This window comes from Platichthys flesus, chromosome 10 (genome assembly GCF_949316205.1).
Source record: "Platichthys flesus chromosome 10, fPlaFle2.1, whole genome shotgun sequence".
Classification (NCBI taxonomy): Eukaryota; Metazoa; Chordata; class Actinopteri; order Pleuronectiformes; family Pleuronectidae; genus Platichthys; species Platichthys flesus.
The window spans coordinates 7,049,935-7,076,813 of NC_084954.1; the positions used below are offsets into that span (position 1 = coordinate 7,049,935).

The 26,879-nt window shown below is 42.2% G+C and overlaps 1 protein-coding gene across 4 annotated transcripts in view; it reads right to left on the minus strand.

Moving 5' to 3' along the window:
- Positions 1–26,879, minus strand: part of stxbp6 (syntaxin binding protein 6 (amisyn)) — a 56,807-nt gene that overhangs the window by 24,624 nt on the left and 5,304 nt on the right. For 2 of the 4 annotated variants that reach the window (XM_062397103.1, XM_062397100.1), the window contains exon 2: positions 21,750–21,975. In XM_062397103.1, the coding sequence (XP_062253087.1) occupies positions 21,750–21,903 (154 nt within the window). In that variant the 5' untranslated portion in view covers positions 21,904–21,975. Of the gene's footprint in view, positions 1–19,125; positions 19,273–19,962; positions 20,213–21,749; positions 21,976–26,879 lie in introns of those variants that run through there. The other 2 variants (XM_062397102.1, XM_062397101.1) reach the window with 2 other exon arrangements.

Sequence of the window (26,879 nt, forward strand, 5' to 3'; positions counted from 1 at the left end):
TCTTTAGGAACTTTTGCAGAGGAAGAACAGAGGTAAACAAGAGTAAGGTATAGTTTAAACCTTGCTCACTGACAAAACACTACTTATAGGAAACTTTACACAGAGAGAGTTAAGTCTATTTATTTTTCTCCTAATGAAAACACCAGACAGTTTGGGACAGAAACTTTGCAGCCAAGACAAGTTGGCAAAGCTTAGCTCAAGGACTGGAAGAGTAGTGAGCTTAATGCCGTCTGCCAAAAACAAGAAACACCATGTTACCCTTGGAAGTACTGGTAACTTACTTCATCTCTTATCTTGTTTTTGTAGCCTAAAGTCAAATCATTTACAGTTTTGGAAAGTTTTCCACAATTTTGAAATGTCAGCTGTTTACTCCTGGTCAGACTCCATCAAATAATCTATTGTAAACACAACCCGGACCAGTCTCTGTAATCTCAGCAGAATTCATACTTTAGATATGAGTGAGGGTTTGCGATGGAACAAGCAAAACTTCCCCAAAAAGTCAAAGTTTCCCTGCAAGTGCCACATCCTGAACTGAAGGTTCATCTCTGCCGGATCGGAGGGAGTTACAGTGCAACCAAAGTGTGACCAGAGCTCAGAGAGGAACGATAACAGCCCCTCGAGATCTGTCACAAAAACAAACACATACGCTGAAGGGGCACAGATTGCTATTCTGCCAGGATGGATCACCAACAGGCAGGAAAGGTTTCATCTGCTCCCTCAGTCAATGAGAGTCCATCTGGTCTTTCCATTAATCATGTAGCAGGAAGCGGGGGGGGGGGGGGGGGGGGGGGGGTTTCGAGAACAATATTAAACCGTGGTATCATTCTTCCTTTCCTTCATTAGCAGGAAGCGTTCAGCGTCATTCTTTTGTCGTCCGTTCATCTTCAAAGTCTGAATTATTTTATCCAAACTAAAGAGCATAATATTTAAATAACACCTTATTTGTTCTGATATCATCTCCCACTGATGCAAAAATAGATTTTCATCAATGTGCATGCTTTGTGTGTGTTTGGCATCCCACTAGCACTCAGTGTGTATCGATACAGTGCTGTCAGGGAGCCGGCAGGAGAGCTAAGACGTGCCCTTCATGTGAAATACCAGAGCGGAGCCCACCCAGGGCCTGACAGCGGAGGTCTCAACGGTAGACCACGAGAGCTCCTGCAGTCGGCTGTCACCAGGCCGGCCTCAGCCTCACAGCTGCCTGGAGAGACTGAGATGCCACGGTGCCAGTCCACATCCCGTCTGACCTTTAAATCCTAAATAACGCTAAACATCAAGTTGCCCGACACCTGCTAAGAACAAGTCATGAATGGAAGAGGTGATCTTTATCTATCAACTGCAAAGTTTTATAAAACTTTACAACTCCATCTTATCCATGTGGGCTATATGACTTATTTCAAAATGTATCGATAAAATGGTTATGCACTGTCTGGCTGTTTAAAAGTCGATGAAGGTCTTTAAACTTAAAGAAACAATAATGGGACATATATCACATTAATTATCGATATCAGCTAATATGAACATTCTTATATTGATATCAGTTTCTACTCTCTTCTGGAGCCGTTGGTCTTGTAGTATACAGAGTAAGCCTTTATATTACATTACTTATTAACAGTATTTAATTTGGTTACTTATTGTACTCATGTACTATTATTCTGAATTCTTAACCTAAAGTTAAGGTGATACATGTGCACTGAATTTGACCTCAAAACAAACTATGTGCTCAATCCAGGCAGCATTAGGGGATGAGCAGGAGTGAGGAGGTGCTGGAGCCAAAAAATAGCATTTATGACAGATATATTCTGTATTCCCAGCAACAAAGCTGCTGTGATAAAAATTATCATTTAGAAAACATTTCCCCTGGCTGTTATCCTTTGGCCATGTTCCCACACTCTGCCGCAGAACTCTGCTCCCCAGTAGATCCATGCATCTGAGACTTTCATGATTGTTGCATTTTCAGATAAATAGAAGGATTTAATGTTCTGTCCAAATTCTAAAGCTCACGAAGGTGATTCACATTCCACCAGATTTTTTGCACTGCATTGTCACCTTGCTCAAATAAAGATTTGTCCTTCAACTTTGTGAAAAATTGGCGTTTGGAAGACATGGTTTCATCTTTATATAAACACAAGGGAACTGATGGAGGGATAACGGACGTACAACACGCATGGCTGAAGTCGTGTGGTCTGAGAGGACAGGCAGATTAACATAAAGGTCACATTGAAATGAGAAATAGCAAAACAAGGTGTCAGCCTTTTGGTGATAACTGAGAAATGTGCAATTTATAAAACCTGAGATTCTACGAACAACCAAAAACAAAATGTGCCAAAATATTCACAAATGACAACAAGATGCTCCAGAGAAAAGTCAATGCTTTCAAACACACAGTAGAAACAGTTATTCGATTATGATGATTATGTAATTATGGCAAGAATGCAAAAAGGTCAGAGTCTGTACTGAGTTCAACCAGCTACAATATTTTTTTCTCATTTGTGAAAATCTGTCTGTAATTCAATATGACAATATGACGGCCACAAAATTGAACCAATTAGCACCAGATGGATGAAAACAACAAGCAGGTTTCTGTAGTGGTGAAAGCATGGTTAAGGTTCGCCGTTAGTCATGTGGTCATGTAAATTAAACTACAATAAAGTACTTCAGTATTCAGTAGAGTTACCATGTTACCAGTGTTAATAGGCATAACATCCATTAGATGTGTTTTTGCATATAAGCAAACTAAACTACTAGTTATCAATACTCAGTCTACACTACAGGTATCGACAAGTGACAGGAGCAGTGTTGACCAACAAACTGGAGGATTTGGTTTCAAGGCAAAAGCTTTATTTGGCTTGAATTTCAGATTTAACCGTATGGCCAATAGGTGACCTCATTACATAAATGAGGTAATCTGCAAACTTAAACGAAGGAGGCAGTCTTTTAAAAACTGTCAAGTCACCTGGAAGACAACTGGGCATCACAGGTGTTATGTCAAGGTCCCATCTCTTCCCTTGTAAAATATCCACTGTAACTGATTACGCCAGTTTTCCACACTGTAGCATCTCTAGTATTCAGTATTTGTGACATTCATCAGGAGGCCATGAACTCCACTAGGATCTTTAGGTTGCTGTGTTGGCTTGATTGCAGATAATCACTATAATTAGCCATACCTGCTTAATTATAACCTGATCAACCCAGGATTTATTTAGCATATTTCAATTTCCTGTTTCCTGACAATGCAGCTTCTTGAGTTCATTTCAGTGCAGAAAGTTCTGTCTGACTTGCTCCAAGTTTGGACGGCGGACCTCATAGCATCTCACTTCTTGCGAGGCTCTGAGCTCTCCCATTGAATTTCTCAGTGGCAGTCCCTGAGAAAGGTGTGAGGCAGCGGGTGGGCAGCATATGGTGTTTCTTGGTTTCCTGGTGAGGTTCACGCCAGGCAGGAGCTACCCTGCAGGGAGTGTTGTCCATACAGAGAGGGACTCCAGCTGCTCCTCTAGGTGACCTTCATTACCAGGAATTAACATGCATGCCACTCACAGGCAAACAGGGCTGCACTGTAAGCATGGGCTGAAAGGAGAGGATGGACGAGAGACATGTCACAAATGAGTTGGGGGGAAATTTGATAATATATGCAAATTAAAATAATCACAACAATAAAGAGTTTATCAAAAACGATTGTTTTCATTAACGGTAAATACCAGGTCAATAACCCTGTTTTATTCAAGTTAGGTCATGCAGGAATCACATACATTACAGAATGTAACATTAGCTACTAGTTTATTCTATCGACCCTTTTTCACACCTAAAAGTTCAGCGCAGGGTTCAAAACAAGGTAAATGTCTTTCATGCCCGTTGAGTTTTGGTTTCACATTGTAATTTATGTAGCAGCCTTAAGTCTTCTGTTTGATAAACATACGTCCTGTCATCATCACCCACGTGGGCTGTGTCTACTGATACTGGACATTGACTGGTCTGACATCAGCGTGTTGTCAATATGGCTTTTATGTTCGTCAGGTTTTATTTTGTTTTCACTATCCAAAAAAAGTGTTCTCACATTGCAAATGATCCGAACTCCTGCCAAGTCCACTTCTTCTGGTCCGACTAAGTTTAGGTTGGCAGCTATCGCACATATTATTGTAGTTTGGGCTGAACAAAAAGTCCAAAAGTTCAGTCAACAGGTCTTAAATGTCAGGTCTTGTGCTGAAAAGTTGAAATATGAGGCACAATGCAATTTACTGCTTAGCACCACTTACTGTCAGCATCAGTCAATACAATAAACGAATGTACACACTATGTACTTTATAGAAATGAAATGAGCTGAGCTTATGGAGCTGATGAGCCACTGCACAAATCAGTCAACAGGCAATGCCAGACTTAAAGTTGGACAGTTGGTTTAGATTATCTAAAAAATCCACAGTCTTAGTTACAAAACATTGTGCTCTGTGTCACCGAGAATAAAAACATCAATAAGGACAACGGCTTTTTGTACAACAGCTAATGGGCACTTTATTCAGGAACTTCTGTTTGTTATTCTCAAGCTAATCAATCAAAGACCACCGAGGCCAGACGAGGTGAACCCCGGCTCCTCAACACAGACCCAATCATTTACATGCCTGACTGGGTCCCTTGATACTGAGGCAGGCCAAACCAAACCAATGCTTAATTGGTCAGTGAGCAGTTGTGATATGTGATGACAGAGGAGCGCAACAGCCTCCAGCAGTTCTTACCGATCGGGCTATGTGATGGTTAAAGATTATCGAGGGAGCTAGTAACGGCGAGTTCATCTGTGGATGTGCTCCAGTAACTTCAAGCCAACACATCAGGAAAGAACTAGAAAACAGCCATAAATTATCATAACTTATAACAGATATCAAATAAAATCTATGTTTGAATAATGACTACTTCATTATTCATAGCCATTTGAGATTTGAGGGTCACAGACAACACATATGCACATTACAATAGATTTTTTAATGCACCACAATATGCAAATCGTGAGCCGAGGTCATATGACACACTTTTTAAAGCCTACTGTGTATGTTCTACTGTCCACTGACCTAAACCCACATACCTTATTGACATGCTAATAGAAGCCGAGCAAATGTGAAAATGCAGAGGTGTTATTCGCTGACGAGAGCTTTGGCTTCCTGTCAACGAGACTCCTCAAAGTCTTACGCCATGCGGTTCCTCCATGAAGCTGTTAGTGACCTCATGAACTAACACCTCAGATCCAACCATTACAAAGGCAACAAGCATAAATCCTGCAATGATCAATAGAGCTAAACCAAATCTGTTTAAGACTTTTCTGTTAAATTAAATATAAATGTGTAGATTTCCTCAAAGGAAATTCAAAGTAACAAACCAGCAGAAAACATGCACAGACGTTTACGCTAGGTTAGTATTTGTCTTCCTTAGGTTAGGATCTGGAGAAAGGTCGTCATTATGATAAATGAGAACCAAGCTGAGGGAGTCCGGTTTAAAAGAGTAAGGAGATAGAGACCAACAGATGTTCAATATAAGGTCAAAGTTCAAAGACGTTAAAGTGAAGAAATCAAGACAGGGAAAGATGAACAGATAAAAGTTACGGGTGGGATTTCTTTTTATCTGTTTAGACCCCACGTATTTGATCAGAATCACAGATTGCATGGAAGGAAATACAGTAAACTTCAAATGAACTCTTTATGAATTTACTTAGGTCAAAACCTATTGTAACAACAGCTGGGTCCAGGGTGGGGCTGAGGTTATCTCCATCTCAAGATCCCTTCAGGAAGAAGTTCCTCAAATTCATATGTCAACCGAATGGGTGCACATAAAACCAGAAAATCAGCATGAGGTCATCAGCCTGTTGATTAAAAGGCCTTTGCGCGGCAGTGTTGTTTTTCTGAGTAGATGAACTGTGTTTTGGTGAGTTTTTCTAGGTTTATAATCAAATAGCCACATTTTTCTTTATCTGTAACTTCTTATCAGAAAAATGCCAATTTCAATCTGGTGTGCTTTTATTTTTTGGCACGACTTTCAGCCTGTTGGTTCATTTTATGTCCATCGTGAAATGCCTCGCTTAAAAAACATGTTGAAGAAATATTTTTGCATTCCAAATAATTGTGCAAGATAATGACTCACACTTCAAATGTGATTATAGAAACTTTTCAAAGGGGGTATTCCGTTTTCAAGCTTTCAAAATGTATTAAACTACACCAATGAAAAACTGTGATCATGTTCCAAACTCCCCCCCCCCCCCTTAGCAACTTACATTATTTGGTTAGAAGAAACAATAAGAGGCCAAGACTAGAATTCAAAGTCAATAGAAATGTCTCATCTGTGACAAATGGGTAAACAAATGGGTCAATAACAGGGATTTTCATCATTAACCATTTAATTGTAAACCGACATTTAGTAAATTGAAAAATTTTGAACTTTTGGTTAATCTGTTAAAAAATCCTTGGACATTATAACCACCTAAGGATGGATTCTCCGCCCTTGGGTCTCACATTTGACCCCACTCCCTGTGAGCATGTTGCGATATCTGAATAATAACCAGTAGATGAAGCTGTTTGCTGACGACTAAGTGGGCCTGGCCTGTGAATGCCCACTGAACTTGTATCCAGTCTATATCCTCTAAGCTGTATGTACTTCAGGTTCTCTTGCTCCTTTTAAGAAATAATAACTCAAACAAAAACTTTAAGTCCGTCCTCTGAGAGACCAAGTTTACCTCGGGGCTCCAAAAGACTTACAGATGTCCTATTTTGAGCTACAAGTCAGTTTAGAGATTTTGTAACATCTGACATGTCCCTGTGAAATGTTTCACTGGGGTGAAAGTCAGCAGTTGCACACTCTCACCCCAGCCAGATGTTGTTTCCCCTTACTGTGAAAGTAAAGCACTCCCTAGTTGGACTGTGGCTCATCCAATCAATCTCTTTTTGACTACCTGACTTGACCCTGACGCCGCTCAAGATTTTTTACTGGTAAAGACTAAAATCTTTAGCCAGAAAGCCATTTATTCTAATCTCACAATGGGCCGGCGTTCATCTGATAACTGTATCAAAGGGCGGTATTATGGGAAACTGCGTGAGGACAAGTGTGTGTGTGTTTGAGGGCAAGTGTTATCACGAGTGTGTGCATTTACGAGAAGTGGGTCTGTCATTCCCCACAAGGTCCAATTACTCAAGCTCAGTAGATTCAGGGCTGTCTGCTTGTATCAAAGTTGATCCACATCTAATGGTCTGATGGACTGAACACGCATTCATCAACAGGCAAACAAACACATTCATACCAGCCAAACAAAACGGCGACCAGTAACGGACCAGTACAGTCTGCACCTGTGAGTGAACTAAGGTGGTCAACCTGACAAACGAGAAAACGAAAGTACACAGGATAAGTATCCTACACTTCAAATAAGTGTTTTGTGGATCAAGACAAAATTTGGCTGATATGAGCCTTTCCTCAGACGTATCGGTATCTGTGTTTGTGTTTGCAAACTCCACACGGAAAGACCATGCGTGAACTGGGATTCTAAATGGGAACCTCCTGGCTTTTAGAGAATAAACAATGCAGAAAACATGAGCATGTATGTTTACATTTTACATTAATAAGTTCATTGTAATTCTAGACATCTTAGGATTCATTGCCACCTTTTTTCTAATGTCTTTAATTGGCTGCTATATCCGTATTGGAATTTTTTACAAACGTCCATATCATTCAGGCCTCAATCATCGAATACAAAAACACAACCATAGAAAGATCTAATACATAAACATATATACATATATCGACTGGTATATTAGAAACAAAACTTTGTAATATTGGTATCTGCCCCACGAAATTCATATGTATGTTGCTGCCTCACACAGCACTTTGTGATGCCTCAGGCAGCTCTTTGCTGTCACCACTTTCTATTAATTTCACATCCAGTCACTAGTTTGTTAGTGGCCTCTGAGGGAAAAGGATTAGAAACAGACTAAGTCGGGGATGTGGGGACTGTTTTGGAATCTGTCCCAATCACTAGCATAAGCACCACCAACTGTTAAACACTAAAGCTCTCTTATGTAGACTTAGCCTTGAGTGCGTGTTTCTCAGGGAGCACCAATCATTCACTGTGTTAACTTCCCCACTGAGGCAAGTGTAAAACTGAAGTTGTTATGGATCTGTTGATTGAAGCAGTTGTTTCCTACTTCTCATTCCCGAGAACTGCAGCAGCACCTTGTCTTTAACAGCAGACAAAAACCATGCTAAAAAGATAAAGTATCAAATCCGACTCGTCTTGCGAGACTGCGGCTGGACTCAGATCTGCTTGGAGGGCAGAATTCCTTCTCGGTTTCAGAGCAGTAGATAAATCCACTCTCCCTTTAAAGCGACTGGTGGAGTTAACTCCAGATGCACTGGCTCAGCAAATCCATAGGCCTCACTTCAAAATCAATACCACCGGCTTTAAGGTGATATAAGAATCATCAGGCTCAGTGAACATATGACCGAGGACTACGGCTCCGAATTCATTACATCTGATGGTATCAACCTGCTCTACCCTATTAGAAGCCGGCGTAGAGAAGTTTTTCTTACATTACTTTTAAATCTTCCTTTCTCCCCCTCTTAGACAGCTGTAGTCTGACAGCAACCTGTACAAAGATAAAGAGCATTTCTGCAGAATTTCCTGAAAAAAAGAAACAAAAAACTTACAGAACAATGAAAGCAGTTTCCTGCTTTGTAGCTCCCTGCTTTGGAAAATCGTATCTATTAAATAATTTCTTTATGCCTTCAACTTCGATTTCTCTGCCGGCAAAAACAGAACAGACTAAATATATACTTTTATAACCCATGACCTCATAAAAAGAAGGCTTGTGACATTGTCTAGTTTACAGCTGTGTTATTTCAATGTGTCAGATAAACTCAATATGTATTTTAAGATTAAGATATGTTTATTTATACCAAACACATGCACAGAGGTAAATTTATCCTCTGCATTTAACCCATCTGGTGCAGGACACACAGAGCAGTGAGCGACCATGTACGGCGCCTGGGGAGCAGATGTTGGGGGAGTAAGGTGCCTTGCTCAGGGGCACTAGACAGGGTAGGGAGAATTCTCTTGGATTTTTTGACAGATCAATCCAGGTTCATCTGTTGTTGTCTCTCCGTGGAGTTGAACCAGAGACCTTTTCTGCCCATAGTCCAAGTTTCTGCCACTAGACCCGCGCCTCTCCCAAGTCTGTCCTCTGAGAGACCATGTACTGTAAATTAAGTGTGGGATCCAATTCTGAATCAGCTGATACCCGATATTAAAGACCTGGATTGGGAGCCCTTGATCCAGATTCAATCCAAAATGTAATGGCTTCTTTCTTGGTCCGTCTCACATCCTTCCACCAAGCTTCCTTGTAATCCATACCATAGTTTAATCCTTTTAACTAACAAACAGACGCTATCAATGAAAACATGAACTCCTTGGTGGAGGTAATACGTTTTATTGGGTCCAACACTAAGGTCACATGACTACATTTAACCCCTAAAATAATAAATGACTGATAAATAACTGCATATATGCAATAAATGCTATGAGAACATGGGCGGAGCACTTTAAGTTACACGTTTGCTTTTTGCAAAGTATAATTCCACATGCGCTGTTTGCATTTGTTCTCGAACCTCCGGGCCAAACAAATATTTACTGTGTGAGCTGCAGGGCTTTTTTTCTGCAGTACACTCTTATCGATTCTTCTCAGTCTGTGCCTCGACCACCTAGAGGCAGTTCAATTCCAGCTCCACTCCTTGAGCAATGGAAATGTTATAGAACAGGATTATAGAAATTATATAAAAAAGATAATGTAATTATTTCTATTTCTTAGCAGAAGGAACATAAAGTCACAAGGTTTCCCGACAGGATACTGTGAAGCAGAGGTGGCAACTTACCCAGACTTTGATAGATTCCATCTTGAGATAATTTTAGGTATTAGATAAAAGTCTAAACAGACTAAACTGAACTACTAAACAGTATTAGCTGTGGCTTGGGCCTAAAATGTTAAATATCCGCCTCTGCCACATTTGAACAGAGCAGAGCCCTGCACTGTATGACGAAAGGGATGTTAAATCAGGCCAGATTTTTAATTTTCACTTGGCAAAACTTAAATGTTAATGTGCCGTGGACAAGCCATGTTCATTTATGTTCCGAAATCCTGAACTCAGCCAATATCTCTGCCAGAGGGACAGTGACAGGATTCTTAAACACACTCTCTCTCACTAACAACCGTACATTAAAGATACAAAGACTAAAGATAATTGGACAACGACAGACAAGGGGGGGGGGGGGGGGGGGGGCAGCTAGAGCAGAAAACAAAAGCATGTTTCTCCTTAAAGTTCTCCAACCAGGCAAATGAGTCCCCAAGGTTAATGCAAAGACATTTCAGTTTTCTTTGTGTGTGTTTGGCAGTGGTGCATCCTCAGAGACAGTTTGCTTTCAGCTTTATTAGCCCCACGACACAGGTTAAGGTTGAACACATGAGAGACATCTTGATGCCAAAAAGAATAAAGAAAGTTGCTTTGAGAAATCATATTCAAGTGCAGTACATCTAAGTTTCTTTTAATGCTTTTGATAAAGTTTAAGAAAAGTAAGGAAACGGCACTGAGGAGCGTGCATATGTTAAATTTTGTGTGCAGACACTGATACTTTGTTTAAAGGACACGCATAAATTGATCAGCTCGGGCAGATATTTTATTTAGGTATTATACACCTTTCTGGCCATCAAAGGAATTGTACATCAATGCACGAGCAGGCTGTAAAAGAAAATGTGTCTCTTAAACTTAACAAAGATAAGACTCGAGAGATATGTGGCGACAGAAGATAGAAGACACTTTCATTGTGGTGCACTGCTCATAAATGTTAACCCCATAAAATTTCAATTTCAAGGCAGAGGAATAAAGCGACCAAGACATTAACTCATGCTGGAAGGATTGGGAAATACAGTACATCATCAAACTGGAATGGCATTAGGCGAGCGGATACTCCGGCAACGTAAATTCAATCAAGCCCCACCAAAATTGCAGGCGCATAGAAATTAGTCCCCTCGACATCCCTGATATATTTATCAAGATCCATGAATTAGTCAAAACAAATTCAAAGGGTTCTTCCCCTGACATCTGGCATCATACAACCAAAATTCTTGGAAATCCATCCTGTTGTTTTTGCGTGATCTTGCTTAAAAACAAACAAAAGGACAGGGGTGAAAACGTAACCTCCTGGATTCAACTAAGTTTCTCAGTTCATACAAATCCTGAAATTATATTGCAAGTCATAAACAAATTATTATTAATACAATATTATCACATACCTGAATCTAATCCAATAAAGAGTATTTACATTATAATCTCTGTACATAACACAGTGAAGCACAATTTAACACAGATTCTTTTTGTATTTTTCATTTCAATAAAAAAGTATATATGCAAAGTTGTAAAATATGACATCTGGCAGCAATTTGTCCATATGATTTCAAAAAAGCTAAATACTTTTTTGCAGATGGACCAAACTTTAGTCAGCCAAGACAATGATAGATTGTACTGGAGGCATCAGGCCAGGATGATTATGTCGTGTCAATACTCCAGCCAACAGACACTTTGGTAAGTCCCTGTTTGCTGAGGCTTATCCAACAAAGAGCAGGTTGAGCGACGGTCAAAACAACGTAAACTAACATTTAACAACAAAAACATTTTCAAACTTGTAGTGAGCCTGATAGGGTGATAGCCTGATAGCTTATACTGTCTACCCATACACTGCAGGACTTCACCACTTCTCTGGGTCTTCCATCTCTATCCCATTTCCTCTTTCTCCAGAAGAAAACCTTGGACATGTTTAACAGAGTGAAGTGGAGAAGCCCTAGACTCCAATGAAGTTCATCCTATCAATCTACTTACTCTATACATGCAAACAAACAAATTACACAACCAGGTCGACTGCAGTCAAGCTGTTGCCGGTATATTAATGTATTCAACACCCACAGCATTTCCCAACACCAAGTTCCCTTTTTTAAGTGTTTTCATCAAGGAGGGTTGTAGCTTGTGAGATTAAATGTTCCCTCTGAACCTTGTTCAATAAATGTTTTGCAAATGCAGTCAATTAAGCCGGAAATTGAACCAGCTCACAGATTGTAAGTAAACTAGATATCTCAGAGATCCTACTCCAACACTAGAATTGTCAGATTTAAGTAAATAACAAACTAAATGTGGCAAAGCTGAAGATTTTCAATTGGTTAAACTCTCAAACTCTATTTCATCCGTTCTCTGATGATTCCCCAAAGTTGGCAGAAACCATATGAGAGAAAAACAAGTCCTGTTTGTTAAATTACTGCTTGAAGAAAAACACCACTGCCCAGAGATTACACAGAAAAACAAACTGTAGAATGGAGATTAGCTGATCGAGACATATTTATCGGCAGGGAGGTGGCGTCTCGCAAGTGGACTGCAGAGAGCTGTTAGAAAGCAGGCAGTCCACAGCGTTAACCTCCTTGTTGTGAGAGCCACATAAAAAAGTTTTCCTCTCCAAGTCAAATGCACTTGTTGGCAGAGGGCCAGGTGCAGTAAAAAGGATCCAGACAACATCGAGGGATTGAATTAATGGAGTTGAGTAAAAGTCTCAACCGTGTCCGGGACAAACACAGGAGAGCGACAAACACAGGAGAGCGACATTACATTACGAACAAATCGGTCAGTCACGCCCTGATCCCCAAAGGATAAACAAGTAATTTATCTCTGCTTGACCTCGACAGGCTACATCCTACTAATATGTTTTAGTTTAAACACTGTTCCATGGTTTTTTAATACCTTAAAACAGAAACTTTTAATTACGCACATAATTGGATCTTATCAGTCATGATCCAAGCAACACTGTTCTGGGGCCTATTGTCAGTAACAGCTCCACATTGTTGTCAGATCAAGTAAATAAATTCCAGGCTGGACTTTTCACCATTGCTGTTCCTGGTTCATAGTATTTCAGCAGCCGACTGCAGAGTAGACAATCTGCTTCATGTTGACTACAGCACATTCATGACCAGTGTGTGTGACTGATCCAGAATGTGTGACATTACCCGCTGCACTTTCAACCAACATTAGGAGGCCACTTTTTCCACTTCTCCGGCAACACCTCGATCTAAGGGACAGCTGTTATTACGCTCAAATTCCTGTGCTGGGACTTGAGGGGAGAGACTAAGAAAGCGTCTTTATAAAATGCCTAATTAAAATGCACTGGCAGAACATTTTGTATTAATCATCAATGAGAGGGAACATCTGCTGAAATAAAGTTGATTCCAGACAGGTCATAAATGCATTTGTCTTCAAATGAACCACTTGGATATTTTTTTACACAGACAAATGAAAAGTGTTGGAAGATGAGCTGGATTGAGTAATTACAGTTGATTATTAAATGCTCAGTCGTGAAGGCTTTGTTTGACAAAAACGGAGCATCGGCTAATTTTATGGATCACTGACTTTGAGAAGCCGGGGTCTTTGTTCTGTAATTTTTAGCTCCATCTTGTCTTCTCTCCTCTCCTTCTCTTTTATCTCTTCATTTCACACAGATGAGAGGAAGAATCCGGGTTACGAACTTTGTTTACACAGAAGAAACGCTGGGAACACATGAAGATGACTTTTCTCCCAGGTACACAGGGGATTGTTCAAGTGAGCTCTATCAGTGAGCTAATGCATATGGTCAGAGTACACAGTATCAAAACCATGTGTGGTGTGGTCCTCTTCTTTGAATAATTATGTCCTCAGTGATTCTTATGTGGCCACATCACCTCGCGGCCCTGCGCCACTCCCTGCTGCTCTGTGCCATCAGCGCGTCCACGACTGTCGGCGTAAACAGGGTACACCCCAGCAAGGAGGTCTGGGACAAAACCTCCCCACACAAACAACTGGGAGCAGCCATGAAGAGTTTTAAGGTTCAGAGCTGTACCTTGTTCTGTTGTGGTAACGACCTGCTGAGACTTTGTGTGGATGCCGAAGTGAAAATCCACTTTATGCATTAACTGTGACGAAGACAGTGAAAAGTCTTTCTTCACATTCTTATGAATTTAACAGTCTCTTAACATTTCTTTTGAAAGTAATGATTGGTACGTACTTGAGTGTGGATACACGACCCTAGCCTATCAAGTCCAAACAGGTCGAGGCTGGTTTGGACAAAAATCTTGAAAAAAACTGTACTTGGACAGTCTCGGAAAAAATGTGGTCTGAGCTGCACTTGAGTACAATTAACAACCAGACCACTTGATTTATCTATTAACATCCTAACTGTAGGGATGTATACGCTTGAGAAATCCTTCTCTACACCACAACAGCTTTAAACTACTGTAAACAAACTGAAACGATCGACTCCGAATCACAGCCAACCACAAATAATTCCCCCATGTCAAATATATTCTTTATGCACGCCAGGCACAAGAAAAGACGAGCCCCAGTCCCATCATTTCCATCTCTTCCATCTCCACAGCGTTTCCAGTGTAAGCATGAACCCTGCCGAGTCCTAAAGAAGGTGTGGGACCAACGGCAGCCGAGGAGTGGATGAAAAGTTACAGGGAGCTGAGCAGAGTGTTCCAGACTAACAACTCTGCACTACCTCCACAACCCCAATTAACACATCTCTGCTCCAGAAAAGCACCCAACAGTTTCTGCTGGGGGAAAAAGACACAATATACACACATATACACACACAGGACAAAAGCGGTGGCAGCTAAACAGCACCCATGGCTGATTAGTGGAGGGAGTCATGAAGAGAAGAGGTGTTCTGCGAACCAAAGGGCTGTTTGTTTTGACAGAAGGCGAGCAGACTGAGCTGGACAGTCAAGTACAGAGGAGGAGCTGATGATAGACAGTTTGGCTTTGGGAGAGGAATGCACTGCGATGGGATCTGTCAGAATCACTGGGGCATGCACTGATTTCCCACCATACACTGTGGGCTGGATGAAACACACTGGCCGACTCTGCGGGGTTTCTACGAAAAGCCCCGCACACATCTCAGTCCACCTGAAGAGCACTTCAGCCTTTCATCTCTCCGACTCCACCTGCTGTGTGCCCCGTGCACGTGTGCGTGTGCATGCGCTGGGTGAGTGAGCGTGTGAAAGAGACATCCGAGATCATGGATTCTCATTATGCAACTGAAAGCCGCCGCTTCTTTTAATCCATTGGTCCATTTCCACAAACGTTTTTTTATTTTAAATCAACTTAATCAGTGGCGAATAAAACATCTGGCTAAAGAAGTAGGCCGATGGATAACTTGTTACTGACCATGTTCAAAAGTTTATGAATCACATACAACCTCAGAAAGCAATAAAAAGGTCTGTCTTCTATCAGGACGATACAAACAAACTACCAAAGAGATGAGTGCACTGAATCCATAATTGTAGACTCGAGTGCTAACCAACAATGACAGGAACCAGACATCTGCAGCCGTTCAAGCGTCAAGGTCAGGCCTGCAGGACTAATCCAGAAATGTAAGCTGTTTTCTGTGAACTATGTTTCTGAAGAATGTCCAAAATTGTATTTTATGCCAATCCTCTATCGAATTATTAAAAAGACAACTTGGTGTGATTCAAGGGGTCTGCTTTTCTTTTTCATCTTAGTTGAATTTCAGCTAATAGTTTTCTTCTTTACAGCGCGGCTCGGGTCCCGCCCCCTGCATTGTGTTTGTTGTGTCCATATCTGACCCGGGCCCAATGTTTTCCCCGATTACAGGCACGTGCACTGCAAAAGTATATAGCTCAGCCAAAGTAACCAAACCCGACCTGAACCAGAATATCAGTTTTGAGTTTTCTGTCCGAACCCCGGCCTGAGTCAAGTATCTATTCTCTAGTTAGTATATATCCCAGAGGCATTTTGGCTTGCTAAGCCCAAACTTTCAAAAGATTGTCATTTCATCACTTTATTCTTTTCACTTCATCATTTTCCATCACTTCTCTACCCTTTATCTTCCATCTCAGCCAACTCCCAGAGGCTCAGAATCTGAATCCATTCCCAAGGCTTTCAAGGACCATCATCGTGGCCCAGAGGAGGTTTGAGGCCGAGGGGAGGTAGACATGATAAGCGGGGGCAAGAGTGAAGACAGTTCATGTGTTGGAGGAGAGTAGTCTGAGCGGCCGCAAGAACCCAATTAGTGGAGATAAAGGCTTCCCCAGCACACTGACACAAAGAGATTAGGTATGGATGGTATGCACATACGCACGCACCTCAACAGGAGATGTGGTATTAGTGTTGTGCAGATGTATCTGGTCCTGTGTGAGTGGGCTTCATAGCTTTGCTCTCAGTAAATACTGGGAGGCCGGCATCAGTCACTGCAGCTACACTGGCCCTGTGAGAAACCCACAGAAGGCAACATTCTTCTCAGCAGAACGCCGACCACCCACACCCCCCCGCTTGGCTAAACCTCGTTAACAAACATTTGTCCAGACTCCCTGATATGGTTTTTAAAAAGTTACATCTCGGTTCGATGCAGCAAACCAGTTTAAACCAAACTAGAAAAATCCTGTAAAATGCACCAACCCAACACAGAGCTGAACTTCTTTATGATGAAGAAATGGTGTGTGGGTGAGAAGCCAAAGCCATTTTTCCACATTTGGGGGAAAAGATGTTTCAACTAATAAACAAAAGCATCATACGTAAAACATTTCATATAAATAGCTAGGTTATATTTTTGTAATAGATTTTAATCGAAAAACATCTCTACATTAAACTACCTGAGCTATGTTTGTCTACAGATCCCAGATTGTAATAAATCTGCATGCATGGTCCATTATTTGTATTCTTATCTGGACTTGTTAGATTGAACAAACTTTGGGAAACACAACTACAAGCTGAGATGTATGTAAGCGAATGTATCAAGTTAGACTGGAACTGAGTAAACATGCCCTGACTTTACAATCGGTCTAAAGCAGCTTAATATACCAGTGAGCTGCACGCCGTGCTCGCCCATCCATCTCACCAGCGAATCAAAAGCTGCGAGGACACTGATGACAAATGGAGGGAAGTGGAAACCGGTGCCCTAAGTGTGGAATTTCTGTTGTAAAGAGCCGTGGAGAAAAGCAATGATGCTGGGCTGTGTTGCTGAGTGTGTGCAATGTGTACAACTGCCATATGTTAAAGATGTTCAAATCAAATAATCCTTGTGTTTCATATGATTAAGTGTATCCATTCTTGCTTGAGTGATTCATCAACAAATTTCATATAAGTATCTGCTTTTACATTTGCAAATGTTTGTGTTACCGCAAAAATCCATATGGGTCAGACTGTAGTTTAAATATCAACAAACAACAAAACACAATATAAATGCCAACGAAGATACCAACCTCTGCATAGCACATGTGCAACTCACAGCCTACAAATTTAATTAAACATGTAAACCCACCCACAAAATAACATGCCTGCATAAACACACGGTGCATGAATACACCCTTGACCATGCTTCCCACAGGGAAATTCACGTATTAACATATTGCATTGGTGTAGCTGAACACACAGAGAATGTGTTGGTGACAGAAACTGGGAGTAGGATGGTGATTCATGAGGCGTGTGTAAGGTTACATTGTGTAAAAGGATGGCATGTTCTAGAAATCAGCAGTTTGCTTCTCATTTCCTTCCTTAAACCCGCGAAAGCTGCCAACCTGTAGAAGTTAGTCACGCAGATGTAAACAACAAGGACAAAAGAAAAATCCTGTGATGAGCAACGAAAGGAAGGAAATATGTTTTCCTCTCAAATCGGTAAAAGTGAAATGAACACCGTGTGGGCTACTGGGCTCTTCGAGTGAACCTTCAGTGTCTTATCGCGCTCAACGGGCCTCACATCTCTCCTGCCAAACATTCTGTGGGCGGTCCAGTGTTTCAAATCCGAGGTCCAGTCACGCAGGCACCGCGTGAAGCCCGGCAATCAAAGAGAGAGCTCACCACCCAACGTGGCCCGTGTTGATCTTCCAGCCCACTTCGCTGTCATCAGGACCCCTGGTGTTGTTGTGAGAGCGTTAACATACGGTTCTCCTGGTGGTCACGCAGAGCTCAGATCTCACTGTTTGATAATGAATATTATATTTGATATAGAGAATTCATTTGCATTTAATGGGAAGCTAGGAAAAGAGGAAGGAGAAACAGCAAAAGCGAAAATAAGCACAGTAATCGGGAGAAACTGTTTTGCCTGGATCTAAACGTTTGTCACATGCATTAAATAATGCTGTGAATGGTCTGTGTTCCAACCACAGCAGATTTCATTAGGAAGAAGATCAAGAGCCAGACAGAAACCCTGCAAACTGTGGGAGCTATCTGCCGAGCCAAGCAGACAAAATGGTCCAGGTTGTTTAAACCACACCACACAGGTTATAAACAATAACTTACAGATGCACCCAAAAAAGCCTTTTTAAAGGAGATATATAAAGCTCATGTTCAGGTTCCTGAATTTAATTTGAGTTATTACTTGAAAAGCCTCAGTCTGAAACAACGTGACATCCCAATTAGCCGGACATATCAGATGAACTACTTCGAGAAAGAAGCTTATTTTAATGAGGACTTTGGGCTTTTCAACCTTGCAGACTTTTTACAATACACAAAAAACAATGTGACACACTAGAGGAAGGAAACACTGATAAAGCAGAATATGTCTCCTTTAATAGCACCTCACTGATTTAGGCCCCATGAACAGGAAACCTACTTTAAAGAAAATCTGTTTCTGGCTCCAGGTTCTGTTGCCTCTCAAGAAAAGCCCTGTTCTGCTGAGGTGACCCACGACCGTTTTCCAAGAGTTCATCCTGAAGCCAAACAAGCCTTTGCTCAATGAGTTGAACCAGTCTGGTTTGCCTGGAGCCACGTATAATTCTGGAAAAGGAATCCCTGCTCTCCAAGTGGGAGCCATCCAGGCCTTTCTGTCCCACTAGCAGACGTAGCAAACAGTAAAAATAGAAAATTCAAACACTCACACACCCACATGGAAAAGAAAGCTCAAACTGGGTATTGTGGTTACAAGGTCAATTGCATTAAATTCATATTAAATGCCTGTAAGTGCTGTGATTAATTCCAAACAGAGAAGAAGCTTCAAAACAGTTGTTATTTCAAAACTTCAAGTTAGAGTGTTTGTGCAGTACAAGTCATTTGCATGGAAAAATATCTTGTTTGTCTTCTGACAGTGTGAGGGCATATGCTGCTGGACTGAGAGCAGCAGTGACGGCCTGGTGTTTCATCTTAGTTGAGCGTCTTGAGCGTTGAGGAGCCCGTGGGCTGTCGCTGCAGCTCTGCTCCTCCGGTTGAAGCCAAGACATGCCACAGATTACATAACCCTGCCACTGTACGGCCCTCAACTATCTGCTACTGTAGCCATGAGAGTGCCAGTGACCCCCCCCTCCCCCACCACTCGAGCATACACAGAGCTTTCACATATTTACACAAGTACACGTGTGTACACACACGCACGCACGCACGCACGCACGCACGCACGCACGCACGCACGCACGCACGCACGCACGCACGCACGCACGCACGCACGCACGCACGCACGCACGCACGCACGCACGCACGCACGCACGCACGCACGCACGCACGCACGCACGCACGCACGCACGCACGCACGCACGCACGCACGCACGCACGCACGCACGCACGCACGCACACACACACACACACACACACACACACACACACACACACACACACACACACACACACACACACACACACACACACACACACACAACCATTAAAGGCACACACACCAGCCTTGTTTTCTCCAGTTTGTAGGGAGGCGGGCACAGGCTGGTTACACACTGACGGTTTTGACTATAAAGTACACACACACATACACACACACACAAATAAATGCCACATGACCAAGTGAATTACATGACAGTGCTTGCCTTCACTACTGTTCTTCCACGTGATACAAAAACCGCAGCTCAGTCAGGAGACTGTTAATGAACACCAGACGGCAGGAACCTTTTAACAGGCCAACTAAAGCAGGAGACTTACTGGGAGGAATGGTGGTGATGGTAGTAGACTCTACAAATCTTTATCCTTCTCTGGAAAAAAGATGAAAGATGATGTCTTGCTCAAAAGAACAGAAGATGCCTATTTCTGTGGTTTATCTAAAAAGTAAGAGACAACAAAACTATGAATGCGAGAGCCCACAGTCGCACAGTTCAGCTTTAGAGCTCGTCATCCATAAAGTCGGTTTGGATTCACTGACTGAATCCGACTTATCCTGCTCCAGTCAGTTGATGCAATGATCCAGGATATAAATCCTCCACTGATAGTAACTTTGAAGCTGTTTAAATTGGCTCCACCTCGACGCGTCACCTGGGGTTTAAGGCTGACCCTGCCTCAGTCAGACTCACACAAACACACACACATACACACACACACAAACAATACATACACAAGAAGAAACTGCCTGGTAGCATTGCAGCCTTGTAGTGTAAAAGAATGAGGGGCCCCAAAGAAACAATCGGAGGTGAAATATGCAAATTACAAATTATAGATTCATTCTAGAAAAATAAATGATTTTCCTAAATTATTTCTATTTTTGCTTAATAACGTATTTCCCTGTGTGTTGGATGTGTCTTGTAACAGTGTCATAAACACGGGTCCTCTATGCTCACACACTGATGCTGTACAAAAAGAAAACACGACCGCCACCAGTCTACGCAGCAGTGATCGGGGGGGGGGGGGGGGGGTCTTGTTGAGGTCTTGTTGATTCGCCTGATCGACCAATCACAAGTCAGTCTCGGCTGTCAATCGTGACTTTTCACTTTGTTCAAGTAAGTAGGTGGAAAAACCACACCTCCTGGGAAAAACTGCACTTGAACATACATCGGTGTGATAAGAACACTTGAAATGACAGAAACCATCGTTTTAAGGTACGTTGGCTTTACTTTTACGGAGCAGTCATGTCGTACATCTTTAGAAACTATAGATGTATATATACACGTCTATAGGTGGGACCCTAAGGAAAGAAAAGGTTGGTTCCTATGTTTTCACACCTGCATTGGGATGCAGAGGTGAAGGCTGCAGCAAAAAGGGATAATCAAATAATACTCATGTTCACCTCAGAGAAGAGATGACTCATCATAAACCCTTCAGCATCGGCTCCAGTAAACCTGAGGTTAATCTGTGACTTGTGCATGTTTTTCAGGAGCTCGTACCTGAGAGAGCAAACATAGCAGATCTGTGTTGAGCAGCTACTGGAGGGTAAACCTTCAATCTGAATCCTAAGCAGAGAAAGCTCAACTGGCCTTCGTGTCAAACTGATTTAAATTCTGCCGATTCACCAGAACTTTGACAGTTGTTATGTGATCAGATAACGCAGAAGCAGACATTAAAATGGCGAGATAAAGAGGTGTCATCGATCTTTTGTGAACAGTTCTGCTGGCACTGAAATTAATAGCCTCTTGTTATTGTCATGAATAACATGCATGGCTGATTCAATTAACAAGCAATATCTCAGCTAATGCTCAAACAGAGGTGAAAACAAATCATTTAAAGCTCAATTTCTGCTGAAACCCTTATTCAATTTCAGCGTAAATCGAATCTGTTTGAGAGCGATTGATGTAAAGGTCGGCAGTAAATCGATTTAGCGCGTCATTCTATTGGCATTGGAAACGTAAACATGCTCATCAGTGTGAACATTAGCAGCAGAATTAAGGGAGACGTGTGTAAATGTAGCTTTGGGTTACGACAGCACTGCAAACACAAAGAAAAACAATATAAAGGAGAGTAGAAGAGAGGAGGAGGAGGAGGAGATTGATTTGTTCTCTGACCTGAGAGGCAGATGAAGGTCATGTAGTCTCCTTGACCACCAGTGGCCAGGAAGGGGATCTTCTTCTTGGTCCTGCGCTTCACCTGCACAGCAACGAGCATCTTCTCGTCGTGGGGTATGAACACCTCCTTGTTGATGGCCGACTTGGCGCTCATCTCTCGAGTTGGCGGGAGGAGTGGACCAGGTGGCGAGAAGGTCAAGCGAGGAGGAACGAGAGCCGCTCTTCACTGAGGAGAAGACAAGAGGAGAGAAAAACAGCAAATGAAACCTTTTTTCTCCCTTTCACACAATCAAGAGAACATACCGTCTCACTTGACTCTATGTTATCTGCTCAAACAGCTATTTGGCCTTGTTCTAAGATATACAAGTTTCATCCAAAGAAATAGTCCCTGTTATAACTGTTGACGGGTTGTTCGGCGGATTATCTAAAACCACAAGGACACCGATACTGAGGAGAGATAGCGTGAGCTGCACGGAGGAAATCTTCACCTGCACTGCACTGGGATGTAACCACACCTATCTGCATGGCCAGAAAGCCTTAGATCAGTGGTCACCACAGAGCACAGGACAAAACCACCTTCAAAGAACATCATACATACCGAACACCATCTACTTAAGCCAGAACTATCCTCATACACACAAACAGCTTCTTTCCCAAAGCTGCGGGAGACTTAATTTTACATTTTTAATTTACATTTTCATAATTTAATATTTATACATGTTTCCTTAGTAAATCTTTATTACAGACACTGAGGATGACACTGTTCATGATTTTGTTTAGCTTGCAAAGTGACAATAACTTTCTTTGAATATTCTGCCTTGGACCTATAAAACCATTGGAACACTTACGAACCCCCCGTCGCAGGCCTAAAGATAAGACTAGTGTATTTTTCAAATAACTTCTGGTTTCTCACTTCCGTTATCATTTCACCGATGTGTGTAACTCTTTGGGGAGTCTCTGCCACCGGTTTTTGAACCACATTGCAAGAGGGAAGTGTAAGATAACATTGGATATACAATGACATTGAATGAACAGGAGAATTCATTGCGTTGGAATTGTAAACCTTACGTCTGTTGTGTACACATGTACACACACACAGCCAATCTCGACTGGTGCACTCTCTATTGCTCGCAGTGTATTGCACATTAAAGTAATGACAGAGGGAGTGAAGGGTCCCAAATGGAGAAATGGCTGCATCTCTCTGTGTTACAGCCAGTCTCCATGCTCCATCTCTCCGAATGCTTTGCCAATGTTCTTCTTGGAAGCACTGCCACTGGGAGAAATGAAATGACTTGTTGAAGAGTACTGGTAAGTCTTACGGATACGGAGCAGCAATCACATGCTCTACCCTTACAGCCGAAGCCTACTGGTGAATTTATATTTCTCGGTGACCACGAACGTGCTTCGAGAGACACAGCAGAACGTCTGTCTGCGTCACGGAGAACTGGGATTGTGCTTAAGTGCAGGATTCAGTCGTAAAGGAAATTGGGTAATTAGATTCCAAACGCTCTCACGAGGACGGGGGAGCTTAATCATCTCCTCAGCCAACATATTCTCCCGGGACGCACAAGCACTCGCAACCACACACCACAAAGGGCCGCCAAGATGATCCCGTCGGTCTAAGACACTCCACTGCAAGGCGAAGCCGGGGCCAGACTGCAAAAAAAAGGCCTTCAACAGATGGGGCTTCATAATAAACAACACAAAAACACACAAATCATGTGCTCAGCGAGTGAACAGGGTCAAAGTTGTAATTGTCAAAACGAGCAAAACCTGCAACTTCTCCACACCCAAACTAAGTGGCTGAGGGGCTGCCATTGTTGACTGGTGCTCCTTGTTAGAGGCTGATTATACGTGGAGCCCGAGAGAACGCTTCCACAGCAGGGAACATGAAACCTCTGAAGACACTCACACTGCTACAATAGAATGCAATCTATTAAACAGCCCTGCAGTCAGAAGTATTTCCATGAGGCAATTATTGTTCATTTCTGGTGAGTGTATGAGCTCTATGGTAATTTCTAAAGGCAGCATTTAGTGGTGGTTTCACACTGAATCGCATTACAGGAACAACCTGAGCTGAATCATTAATGCTCCGACACATTCACCTGCAGAAATTGAACATTAAGAAAGAAACCGTATTGCCTGTAAAAGCAGAAAATTACAACCTACAGTTGCATTTTATAGGAACATTTATTAAGCTAATAAAGTGCTAATTTTAACCCAGGTTTTTTTTTTGTCTTCTCTCTGAACAACACAGCAAGTGCAGGGCAAACCTGAAAGGGCCTTTAAAAGGGTCTAAGTTCGATTTTCATTTGGATTAGTGAATCATGGTCTGCACATCAAAACATAAAATGAGTGAATCTTCATATTCAAACACAATCCACCACTTTGCAAGGCCATGTTGCTGAAGGAGATAAGAACAAACTGGCTGCAGAGATGGACTTCCATGGTTTTATGTTATTTGAGGGAAACCACAGGTCTTTCTACACACTTGAGAAAAATGCAGCCTCATAGCTCGATACCATTAAATCCTTCACACTGAAGCTACTTGTTTATTATGGTTACCATAACAAACTCATGGGAAACGCACAACAAACTAAAGAGCCACAATGAAAACTATGTGGCTCTTTAGTTTTGAGGACTTGTTATATATGTTGGTACTCACAATGAAGCTCATATGACAAGGATTATTAGTCATTATAAAACGCCCACATCTACAATGTTTATTTTTTCTGCACTTGTTTCTGTATAAGACCGACGTTTACATCCTTCTTAGATCTGCTCCTTTTCTAACACTCTCCTTTCCTCTCTGCTCTTTCATTAATGCAATGCTCCACAGTAAACAAAACTCCGGGCCAAAACTCCGGGCTCTTGTGGAGAGTAATTAGAAGGGCTAATAAATATGTCTGTTTGGAATTCAAGTGATGTCCAACATCTCAACACGGAGCTAGAAAAATAGACCCAAATTTTCCTGACATTATTGATTTCAAACAGAAAAAAACATGTTGCACTCACAAGGGGTGACAGCTCATTCATACTTTAAAGGAGTCTCACACAAAGTAATAACTGTGCAAAACTCAGCTTTTTGTGTGCATGTCATACTGTGCCGGATCAACAAGCACAAACAGAAAAAGCACTAAAAAGAACTTGCATGGTGTCCTCTGAATATATAAAAGCTTTTTCAATATTCAGAGGTCGACTCAGAATGTATTCAGCATTTACATGTTCACCGAGATAAGGTAGTTTAAAAGAAGTTCTGTGTATCTGCGCTTTCAGACCTTCAACACATTTTAAAGCCAACAGGCACAACAAGGATTTTCCCTGTTCCAGAGTAAAAGAAGGCATTCACCATCATATTATGCAATAACCAACCTACACATACATACATACATACATACATACATACATAATATTCATCTGTATTCATACTCATTTACATGAGCACAGTAACAGTGAGCGACAACTCCTCCCCTGGCAATCCATCTCTTAATATCTCTTTTCCCTTCTCCCTCACCCGGGATCGCAACACTGAAGAAAACAGAACCAGAAAATCTAGATTAAATGCAGAAAAGTCACAGGTCTTGTTTCTCTCGGCGGAGGTCCTCTCTGTGGAAGCCCTGATCCATCTCCCCCTCTTCTCCACCATTCGCCAGCTGAGACGGAAGGCCGCCCACATCTCCCTGGAAGCTGTCACCAGGCCTATCCCCCCCTCAGGTGGCCCACCGAAGCATGATGGGAAAGAGGGTTAAGGAGGAGATGCGAGGAGAAAACAAGGAGGAGGAGGAAGAGGAGGAGGAAAGACAGGAGCCTGCAGGCACTGAAATGCAGCCAGCTTCAATGCATAGCTTAGGGTTTGACTTTGAGCAGTCTTATGCAATGCTCACTATGAGCAGATGTATTGTTGGGAGCCAATGGAGTGGATAGTTTACGGCTGCTTATCAGCCCATTTCCAAGCAGAGCCCCTTTCAAAAAACACTTAATTAACTGTGGCTGGTCGTTGCCAAGCAGTCGAAAGCACCGGTCGTGCTCACTCGCTTGCGTCCTCCCTCTCGCCCGAGTGTGCTCGCGTGAGATCTGTTCACTCTGCGCTCATGGCTCTCCGGAGACCTCCTTGGAGGGGGGTCTTTGAGTTAGCTGCGCAGCCTCTACTTTGAGCGCCAGCACAGTCCTGACTCTCCAGCAGGGACTCCTTGGCTCAAAGAAACCTGGCACGGGAGCTGAAGCAGCGGAGGAGGAGGAGGAAAGGGGCTTAAAAGACAGGAGGAATAGATGGGCCTTATCACATTGAACTGAGAGAGCTTCTTGGATTTCCTTTGGAGTGAGGTACAAACTCAAAGCCAGACTGACACAAGCTAAAACATAATAATAGGAATAATCAGTTATTAGAGATGCTCGGATAACAGTTTTCTCTTCCATATCCCGGTGCAGGGGCCAAACTGATTCCAGTGCATTTAAAAAAAAGAACAACTCATAAAGCGTCTTACCAGCTGTATGCTAAAAACCCTGTGTGGAGGTATAGACTGCTGTCATTGTTAGTTTGGTCTGGCTCAGATTAAACCCCTTTGAAAAAAAAAAACACATAAGACAATGACTCCAATAGAATGTATTTTGTTCTATGGTTGAAAAAACACACAAATAACTAAATACGAAACCAAAGTCTTGCATCCGGTGCACGCCAGAGTTTCACTTGGGGATTTCCAGCCTGAAATATCGCCACAGATCGCTGACATTTTCATTAACTATGGCTAACGGTGCACAAGAGGAAATCAATTCTTCTTTCTATAAATAAATTTGCACTTCTATCAAGGTGAAACTGATATACCGACCGCGGTATTGGATCGTTACATAGATTTACGTACTCGCCGATGCCTGACTCAGCATATTCAGCAGTGTCGGAGGCATTTCCGATGCAGGTATCAGAATCAGAAAATCTCTAATATGTATTCTGCTGCCTATGTAGATGAAATACTGGGAATTTAAGTCACCTAAATATGATTCTGTCAGCACTTGTGAGGATCAATGCTTCTGAACAATTAAGCTGTTTTCAGACATGACCTCCTCATTATTCAGGCGAGAGGTGGAGCAGCCAGTTGCAGCAGACAGAGGCAGGAACTGACCTATTAACTCCAC